Source organism: Leptonychotes weddellii, chromosome 10 (assembly GCF_054177405.1).
Source record: "Leptonychotes weddellii isolate Sample4059 chromosome 10, ASM5417740v2, whole genome shotgun sequence".
NCBI lineage: Eukaryota > Metazoa > Chordata > Mammalia > Carnivora > Phocidae > Leptonychotes > Leptonychotes weddellii.
In genome coordinates, this window is record NC_138378.1 from 23,156,435 (window position 1) to 23,165,669 (window position 9,235).

Below are 9,235 nucleotides of genomic sequence, written 5' to 3' on the forward strand. Positions count from 1 at the left end.
TTTTTTTTTTTTTTTAAACATAAAATGTATTATTTGTTTCAGAGGTACAGGTCTGTGATTCATCAGTCTTACACAATTCGCAGCGCTCACCATAGCACATACCCTCCCCAATGGCCATCACCCAGCCCCCCCATCCCTCCCACCCCCCACCACTCCAGCAACCCTCAGTTTGTTTCCTGAGATTAAGAATTCCTCCTATCAGTGAGATCATATGATACTTGTCTTTCTCTAACTGATTTAGCAAAATAACCTTCTGATGCTTGGGGACTGCTCTGATTTAAAAATACTGCCTTTCTCAGGCAGAGCCCACTAAACCTACTTCCCAGGATCTTTTGTAGTCTGGGCACAGGCATGTCACCGAGGTGCCAAATGGCCACATATCTCTGACTTGGAGGTGGACAACATGGAAAAGCAGGCCCAGCAAGGGGCAGACATCTTGCTGACAAGGGGAGCAGCCGAGGCATGAACAGCTCATGAGAAGGGGCTCCAGGGCCTGCAGCCTAAGCCCGCACCTCACGCCTAGGCGGTAGCAGCAGCAGCAGTTTCCATGGTGTGGTTTTGAGGCACTGTCTTGAAAGCCCGGCCTTGAACCTGTTTCTCTAGCCCTTCCAACAATTCAATGGCTATCCCAGTTCTTTTAATAAACCCAATCTATTTAACTAACTTCAGGGAATTTTATTATTTATAACTAAGAACTCTGACACAAGATGTAAATGTTCGTCAAAACGGAAAGGGGTAAGATGAACACAAGGAAAGAGAAGGGAAAATAAGATAAAAACAGAGTGGGAGGCAAACCGTAAGAACTCTTAACTCTAGGGAACAAACTGAGGGTTGCTGGAGGGGAGGTCGGTGGGGGGATGGGGTAACGGGGTGACGGGCATTAAGGAGGGCACTTGATGTAATGAGCACTGAGTGTTATACACAACTGATAAATCACTGAATTCTACCCCTGAAACTAATAATACAGTATATGTTAACTAAACTGAATTTAAATAAAGGGAAAAAACCCAGAAAGGGATAAATAAATTACGGTATTACAGAATACTACATAGTAGTTAAAACGAATAAGGTATATCTATATGCATTCCCATGTAAAGACCTCCAAAAGATATTGAGTGAAAACAGCCAGGTACAGTGCAATACAGACTGCATGCTACTTTTATATGAGCACACAGGGACAACCAGGACACACTTAACAAGAGAGTCATTGCCCTTGGGGTGCTTATAGTCCAGTGGCAGAAGACAAACATCAAACCAAAGGACAACTAAGTACATAACTGTGGTTAAGGACCAGCAAGGAAATAAAATGATGAAGTAGGGAGGCGTAATTCAGATTTTTCTGGCAGGTGAGAGTAAGTCGTCAGGACTATACTTTTTGAGGAAGTGAAAAATGAGAAGGGATTTGGGCGCCTGGGTGGCTCAGTTGGTTAAGCGACTGCCTTCGGCTCAGGTCATGATCCTGGAGTCCCGGGATCGAGTCCCGCGTCGGGCTCCCTGCTTGGCAGGGAGTCTGCTTCTCCCTCTGACCCTCCTCCCTCTCATGCTCTCTGTCTCTCATTCTCTCTGTCTCAAATAAATAAATAAAAAAATCTTTAAAAAAAAAAAAAAATGAGAAGGGATTAGCAGGGGCTGAAGGGAGGAAGGTGTGCGTGAGGCAGTCCATGGTGTGGGGAAGAGTTTTCCATCCCTGGAAATGAGAACTGTAAGGGCGCCAGGATAGCAGGGAGCTAGGCTTATCTAAAGAACTAAAACAGGCCCTTGGCCTACAGTAAGCTTTTTTCCATCCCTGTTGTTACCGAAAGGATTTACCCTAAATTACGTAATTATTCCCCTGTGATGAAGTCCCTCCCTTGATAATACCAGAAGGTGAACATCTTTGAGCACAAAGCTTTTCTATATGGAGGACTCCTGTCTTGGTTCCACAAGTGGGGTCACTGGGTAAAGTCCTCATAAACATTTAAGGCTCTTGATCTGTACTGTTAAACGGGCTGCACAAAGGTGATCCCAATGTCCGCTCCCACCAGCAGATGCCAACATGTCCCTGAGACTCACCAGCACATTAATGATCATGCTGTTCTCCACGGTGACAGCCTTCACAAGGAGCTTTCTGGACCCATCCTTAGACTCATACCGGAGGACATATAGGTCTTTATTGCTATTCCATTCGGCCGGCAGCAGTTCTGATTTCTTATCACTGGGACCTGGCTGAGAAGACACCAGGGTTGAGAGAAGGAAGATCTTCATGGCTCAACACAGAGCTATGAAGGGCCTTGAGGACAATCTAATCCCACTGCCTCATTTCACAGATGAGGACATGGAGGTCAAGAGAAAGAAAATGTCCAAGTTAGAGGTCTGGGACCTAGTCTCTGGACTCCGGCTCCAGTGCTCCCTCCCTTGTAGCTGACTGCCTTCATGACATAGTACTGGAACCTGTCCAGAATCTGCAGCCTTGGTTTGATAAGAATCTCCTCGCCAGTCACCTGAAGGGATACTGCGAAATTCTAGGATGGTGTTTTTCTAAGTTCAGAACCCGGACCATCTGCAAGAGGATCACCAAAGTGTTGACTAAAAATAAAGATTCTAGTGTACTCCCCTCCAGACTACTGTAGTGGTTTCACAAAAATGATGAACAATTTTCATACACACACAAAGTGGAGCAGATGTACAAGATAAAACATCAGTGGACACCTATGTGCCACCTGCTTAAGAGAACACCGCCACCGCCAAAGCCTCCAGCAGGGTACTCCTAATGAATCTCGCTTATTCCCCTCATGGGTAATCGCTTCTCTGTATTTTTTAAAATGTCTCTACTTTCCCTGCTTGCTGTATTACTATACATACAACCCTAAAAATATATTGCTTCACATGTGTTTGAATTTATATAAATGACATCACCTTTATCACTTCCTTTTTTGTCAGTTATTGTAAGATTTCGCTGTGTCAACACATTTAACCACGTATGGTGCCCTATTCGGCGCTCCACGCAGCACAGATCACAGCTGTACGGGGTGGTGGTGTTCAAGCACACTGCCAGGCACACGCTCACCTGCTGACGCCTATATGGACCGTGTACAGGTCCGCTGTTACAAACGCTGCTGCTGTGAACATTTGCGTATACATCTGCTAGTACACAGGTGGATGCGTTTCTATAGCGTATGTGTGGGAAAAGAACTTTTAATTTATAAGATAAAGTCAAACTGTCTTCCAAAGAGGTACGGGTTTACACTTCCACCAACACTGTATGAGAGTCCTCGCAGTTCCATGTGGTCAGCAACATTGTCACTGTCCAATTTAAAAATTTTTGCCCTCCTGGTGGGTGTAAAAATGCATGACTGTGAGGTGTGAGGTCTTCTTTTTCCTTTTAAACAATCCTAGGGCTTTCCTTTTACACACTAAAGTTTGAGAAATCGTTTTTAAACTACAGGAAAAAGTAAGAGAGTGATTTCTAGGTGGGGAAAGATTTCTTAAGATCCACAAAAGAAAAAAAGAACTGTCTTTGAAACTGTTCCAAATTGGACGCTTCTGTTCAACAACAGACACGGCAACATTAACAGGCAGCCACAGGCTAGGACAAGATGTTTGCCATGGCTACAGACGAAAAAGAATGAATACCTAGCACATTAAGGGAATGCCTGGAAAATGAGCAGTAAAAATTGGGAACCCACTTGAAAAACTGGCAGAAGATATGAACAAGCCAAAGAGCGAGCAGATAACAGTATATAGAGGGCCGTTCAACTTCACCAGCACTCAAGACAAGTGCAGGCTGAAAGGATGAGGTTCCGCATTACACCCGTCACACCAGTATTACCCATTTCTCCATTTTTGTTCATGTGAGTGTGGGGACCCTCAGACACTGCGGGTGGCCACTTACACTGCTGCAAACCCTCTGGAAAGCAGTCTGGCAGCATGTGGTGCGCACTGAGGTAAGTGGACACCCTGTGACCCCAACCTCCATTCCTGGAGGAAACTCTGTGCACAAAGGCACAGGGGACATGACAAGGGATCTTCATCACAACTGTGTCAGAACACCAACATGAAGGTGAAATGAAAAAATATGCTCACAGTGGGATACTACACAGGAGTTAGAAGGAACAAACTAGATCAAATTGTAGCATCACAGATAAAGGTAAAAAATAAAACTTAAAATGTAACTTAAAGGGCGCTTGCATGGCTTAGTCTATTGGGTGCCCAACTCCTGATTTCAGCTCAGGTCTTCATCTCTTGATCTCAGGGTCATGAGTTCAAGCCCCGTGTTGGGCTCCACGCTGGGCATGGAGCCTACTTAAAAAAAAATTTTATATATACATAAAAAACTTAATAGAAGTTAAGAAAAAATGAAATCTACAGCCTGGTACCATTTATGTAAAAATTTTTTTAAAACACACAAAAGTAATCTATATATTTTTTCATAGATACCGATTTATATGGCTAAACATGGAGCAAGTGGATTGGGAAGCTCTGCACTCAGGAGAATATGGTGGGAGGAACTGGACCAAAGATGAAGAACAACAGCAAAAGACAAAGGTCCAGCACCACAGCCTTTACATACATCAAGGACAATGGGAGGCCAAGAGCAAAGAATCGTGGGTCTCTCCACTTTGGTCACCCGCTTGGTGCTCAGGAATCCAATGGGGGAAGTGGTCCCAAATACAATTCAAGATGTTGCAACTGCCATGGTTTAAAAGCTGGCTGGATGACAAGGAAACTCACAAGCCTGAAGCAAAGAAACGAGAGTGACGAAGAAGAAAAATGAAACGAATCAAACCAGTCTGCCAAGTGAGAAAGAAAAACAATCCCTCACTTCCAACTAGGTACATTTCCTGTTAACAGGTTTAGTGGATTTAAGGTTTACTTTGGAAGCTCAGATTTTGATAACGTGCCTTATCTTTGTTCTGTCAGAGGCCTTTAAACTTATATGTATATCCTCCACATACAGCATTTAACCCACCAGAATTTTTCCTTGGAATATGGTAATTTGGTCTGCTCACTCTTCCACAGACTCTGGCTTCTAGGGCAAGAGAGAACCCTGGGGTCAGATGAGGCTGACACCTCTTGTTGCAGGGGAACTGATGGTCCCAGCCCAAGGGCTGCCCTGATATGGGGAAAAGAGGTGGGACCAAGAGGGACTGGCCCTGGTGATAACAGGCCAGATTTGGCATTTCAACTGCGTTCTAGGCCCTGACATCAAATATCAGGCCCCCCAGAAAGCTGCAACTGGAAAGTAGCCAAAGCATTTGGCTGTATAGTTTAATACCCTCAGATGAAAAATTTAAGGGCTCAGAGGGGCTGAGAATTGCCTAAGGTCACAGTAAGTCAGATGCAGAGCTGGGTTTGGCATTCAGAGCTCCTGGCTGCTTGGTCTATGGCTGGAGATTTTTCCCAGCCAGATCCACTAGACTGGCCCCAAGAAAATAAGGATAGTTGTCCACTTAGGCAACATCCTGGGGCTGGAAGCATTCTTCAGTGGCCATGAGTTCATCCCTGGGTCTCTGGGCTAAAATGCACTCAAAGAAACACAAACAGATCATTTTGGGCATTTCCTCTCTTTTGTCATAACCTTTAGATTCCTACAAAAGAAAACAAAATTCTCAAACCTGTATCTATAGCCATCTCTAACCCCTTGCCACCTAACTCACTTGACACCTCTGTAAAGCTCTTAGGAGGAATGGTACTAACTCCAAAAAAGTAATCCAAATTCAAATATTGGATTTTTATTGAAGCCAGTGGCCTCATTGCTCTTCTAACCGAGTTTTACATACACAACTGCCCTGCACAACAGGAGATAAAACCAAAGAGAAAAACAGACTATTTAGCTTTCTATTTAACTGTCAATATACTATATGATGAAGCACACACTTTTGGGACCTTCCTCTCTCCTTATCACCCCTACAAGGAGGTGGCTGGAGAGGCAACATAAACATTCTCTGAGCGTGGCAAACACTCTTGGTCTCAGCGGAGTCTGCTGGCCCCAGGACAGAAAATTAAACCCTCTCTTAAATAAACTAATAGATGCCTCTCTAAAGGGCTTCTACTCCCATGCAAGTTGACTCAGCAGCGTAAGTCAGAGGAGGACAAGTGCAACCTGAGCTTGAGCAGCACTTCAGAGAAAGCGCACAGAAGCAAAAAGACACACCAGAGAGCAGTACAAACACCCAGCCCCAGATGGCATGCATGATTTAGTGCTGGGGTGGACACATGGACAGTGGTTAGTGCCTTTCAAAACCCTCCTCCCCATTCTCCCTGGCCTCCTGCATGACATCTGGGGCCGGAATCTTTTTCTGGCCTGCATCATCTCAACAGGTGGCACCACGAACAGAGTGGAATTAGATGGACCTTTAGGAATCAGGCAAGGATCTTTTTTTTAAAACCTGTATTAAAATGAGATTGTATTCCTTCTGCACATTTCACCTGAAAAACTGGGGCCTAGAGTATTTGGCAAGGGGATGATGCCAAAGGAGGCAATGACCTATATGAACTGATGTCTCTAAGCTGTCAGAATTCAGAGCTGCGGAGAGGTGTGTGAAGGGACGAGTGGTGACAGCAGATCTGTATGTAGTGTTGGTATGTCCTGTGAAGTGGGGAGAAGAGAGGGAGTCGCACAGGCCCTCGGTAAGAAGTTCCTGTTCTGGGGCGAGAGATTCCAACTGTGTCAGAGCAGAAATAGCAAGCTGGGAGTAAACAAGGTGAGGTCCATGAGGAGGGGCAGAGAACAGGGCAGACCCGTTATATCTGAAGGACAGGGCAAGGGGTGGGGGGAACTGAGGGCCCATAGACGAGACCCAAGGGCAGGACCAAGTAAGTCTTCCTCCCCTCTCCAATTCCACTGCACTCCACGCCATTCTACACATCAGCTTCCTGGACTTCCCAAGCAAAGCTGAAATGAAATGACAGGGGCAAGTGAAAGAGTCATTCAGGATTGGAAAGGTGAAGCGGGGCAAGTGAGGAAACAAAGTTTCTGTTGGGAACACTATACACTGGAGCAGGAGCCCAATACTCGTGGGTGGAGACCCCATCTCTACCGGATTCCAAGGCCTGAGATGTTGAAAGGCAGGGTAAGTGGAATGTAGTGCAGGATGGACAGAAAGGCCAAGAACAGAGCTATCTGGGAGGAAAATGTGGTTCCTGCTTCCAGGTGTGTATGTGAGTCCCCTTCTTTTCCAGCCTTATAACCAGTCTTAGATTCCACATGAGGGAACAAGTATGTGTGAGCCTGGAGGGGCATGCTAAGAGTGTATCTGGGGTTCCTGTGAGATACTTGAGGTCTGGGACGAGGAAAAAAAAAAGAGCCAGATATCCATGATAGTTCTTGTCCTTCTGATGTGACTCCTGTTGGTGGGCATTAAGCGTGAGAGGAGGTGATGGTCTTGCTCACTGCTCTAAAGGACAAAGGAATGGGGCAGCAGGGAATGGAAGGGAGTGCCTGGCTCTCAGGGCTCGGGATGTGTAAACTGTGTTTGAGGAGGGATCCTGAAGGCTCTGTGTCAGGAGAGGAAAACTTAAGATGCTGGATGTACATCTGAGAAACTAAGAAAGGATTAGGGAGTTAGAACTGAAGCAGTTAGAAATGAGAGTAAGGTTAAAATCTCATCACAAGAGATGCAAGGGGTGAGATGCCCTACTCCCCAGAGCTGATGTAGGTTGAGGGTGAGAAGGCAACAGTGAGGGTCAGGCTGGGAATCCTGCGTGTATGTGGGGTGTGTGGCTGGGAGGATATTTTCTCTGATGAAATAGAAGAGAACTGAAGGGGCAGAAAGGGGGCCAGGCCCAGTTCTCCCAGGAAGCTAATGTGCAGGATGATGTAAAGGGTGAATGTCACAGGGAAGGGGCATGGAAGATGAACAAAGGCTCCCCCAAAGAATTATGCAGTAGGCAGGGCCCAGCAGTCCTGGGGCTCTGTGGGTGTGACGACAAGGTCCCCAGCTCTAAGAGGCAGAGCCTGAGGATGGGATAGCAGGAGGGGCTGACCCTGTAGGGGCAGCAATTGGGGAGGTAACCTTACCTGGCTCTCACATCCAGGGTGCAGGGGTGTACCTGTGGGGGGTGGGGGTGCGGCACAGTGGCTGTTTCCCAGAACCTGAGCTGGGGATGACAGCGGTGAGTGGGCTGCACTGGGCCCTTCAGTAAAAGGTGAAAAGTGTGTGTGCTCTCTGGGCCCGTGCTGAGGAGTAAAGAAAGGGTCCCTGAGGGCGGCTGAACAGGTCAAAGATCACCCGTATAAGCGTGCTTGGATTCAGATTATCCGGTGGAGGCCCGAATACAATATTGAGTATCGCCCCCGTCGCTGTGTGGGAAGGAGCTCGGCGGAGTTCAGGCAGGTGAGGAGTGCTCAAGGGGAGCTACGCCCCCGTCTCAGTGTCAGGTCCACACGATCCTGGCCTGGGAGACTGCCAGGCTGTGCCGAAGCGAGCTTTTGTTCTTGGGTTTCCAAATCATGTTGCCCCAGCTGTGTTGTGAGGGGCGCTGGGCCTGGCCAGTAGAGCAGCTCCCCGACCCGCACACCAAACCGAAGGTGCCAGAAGCCCCAGGGCCGGGACTCGGGCGGGGGAGCGTCAGGCGCTCCGGCCCAGAGCTCCGGTCCTTGGATCCCGGCAGAAGACACCTCACCCCACCACCCTGGCCCCGGGCCGGCTCTCTGGAGTACCTGGTCGCCGACACCCAAGGCGTAGTAGCCGTGCGTCACCACCTCCCAGTGCAGAAAGCAGATGAAAGCGTCCTGCGCGCAGGTGATGGCCGGCGCCGCCGATGCGTACAGTACCTCCAAGCCCGCCATGGGCGCCCTCGGCTCCTGCGGGTGGAGGAAGGAAGGGAGACAGTGCCGTAAGCCGACTGGGTCCTGCGACTGCTGAGGACTACCCTCCGCTACTCCACCCACCCAGGCCCAGTCCCCACCTGCGGCCAAAATGGAGACGCCCGGGGGCGGAGCGCGGCCGCCGGAAGTAGCTCCAAGCGCCGGCTCAGTAGCGCGAATGCGCCGGCTGGAAACTGGAGCGGGGCACTTAAAGGTTCCGCCAGGCAGCTCGCAGGCGGAGCGGGGCTCTTTAGAGCGGGAATCTCCTTTTTCCAGGTCGCTGGAGGGACCGCCACAGGCCGGATGTTAAATTAGGTCGCGAAGAGAGGCCACCTTGTCTGAGCACAGACTTCCCATCCGCAGAACGGGATGACATAGGGGCACTTGGAGGTCCGTGCAAGCCCAGAGGTGGCATCTAATTCAGGCTAGGAGTCAGGGAGGGCTTCT

The 9,235-nt window shown here is 48.3% G+C and overlaps 1 protein-coding gene across 1 annotated transcript in view; it reads right to left on the bottom strand.

The window, feature by feature from the left end:
* The window catches only part of LOC102727553 (proteasome inhibitor PI31 subunit), a 41,302-nt gene extending 32,419 nt beyond the window's left edge, over nt 1–8,883 (bottom strand). Inside the window, exons 1-2 of the mRNA XM_081832275.1 lie at nt 8,642–8,883; nt 1,954–2,205 (exon numbers count right to left, since the gene is read on the bottom strand). Coding sequence (XP_081688401.1) covers nt 1,954–2,205; nt 8,642–8,770 — 381 coding nt within the window. The 5' untranslated portion in view covers nt 8,771–8,883. The remainder of the gene's footprint in view (nt 1–1,953; nt 2,206–8,641) is intronic.
* Between the last annotated feature and the right edge of the window lie 352 nt (nt 8,884–9,235).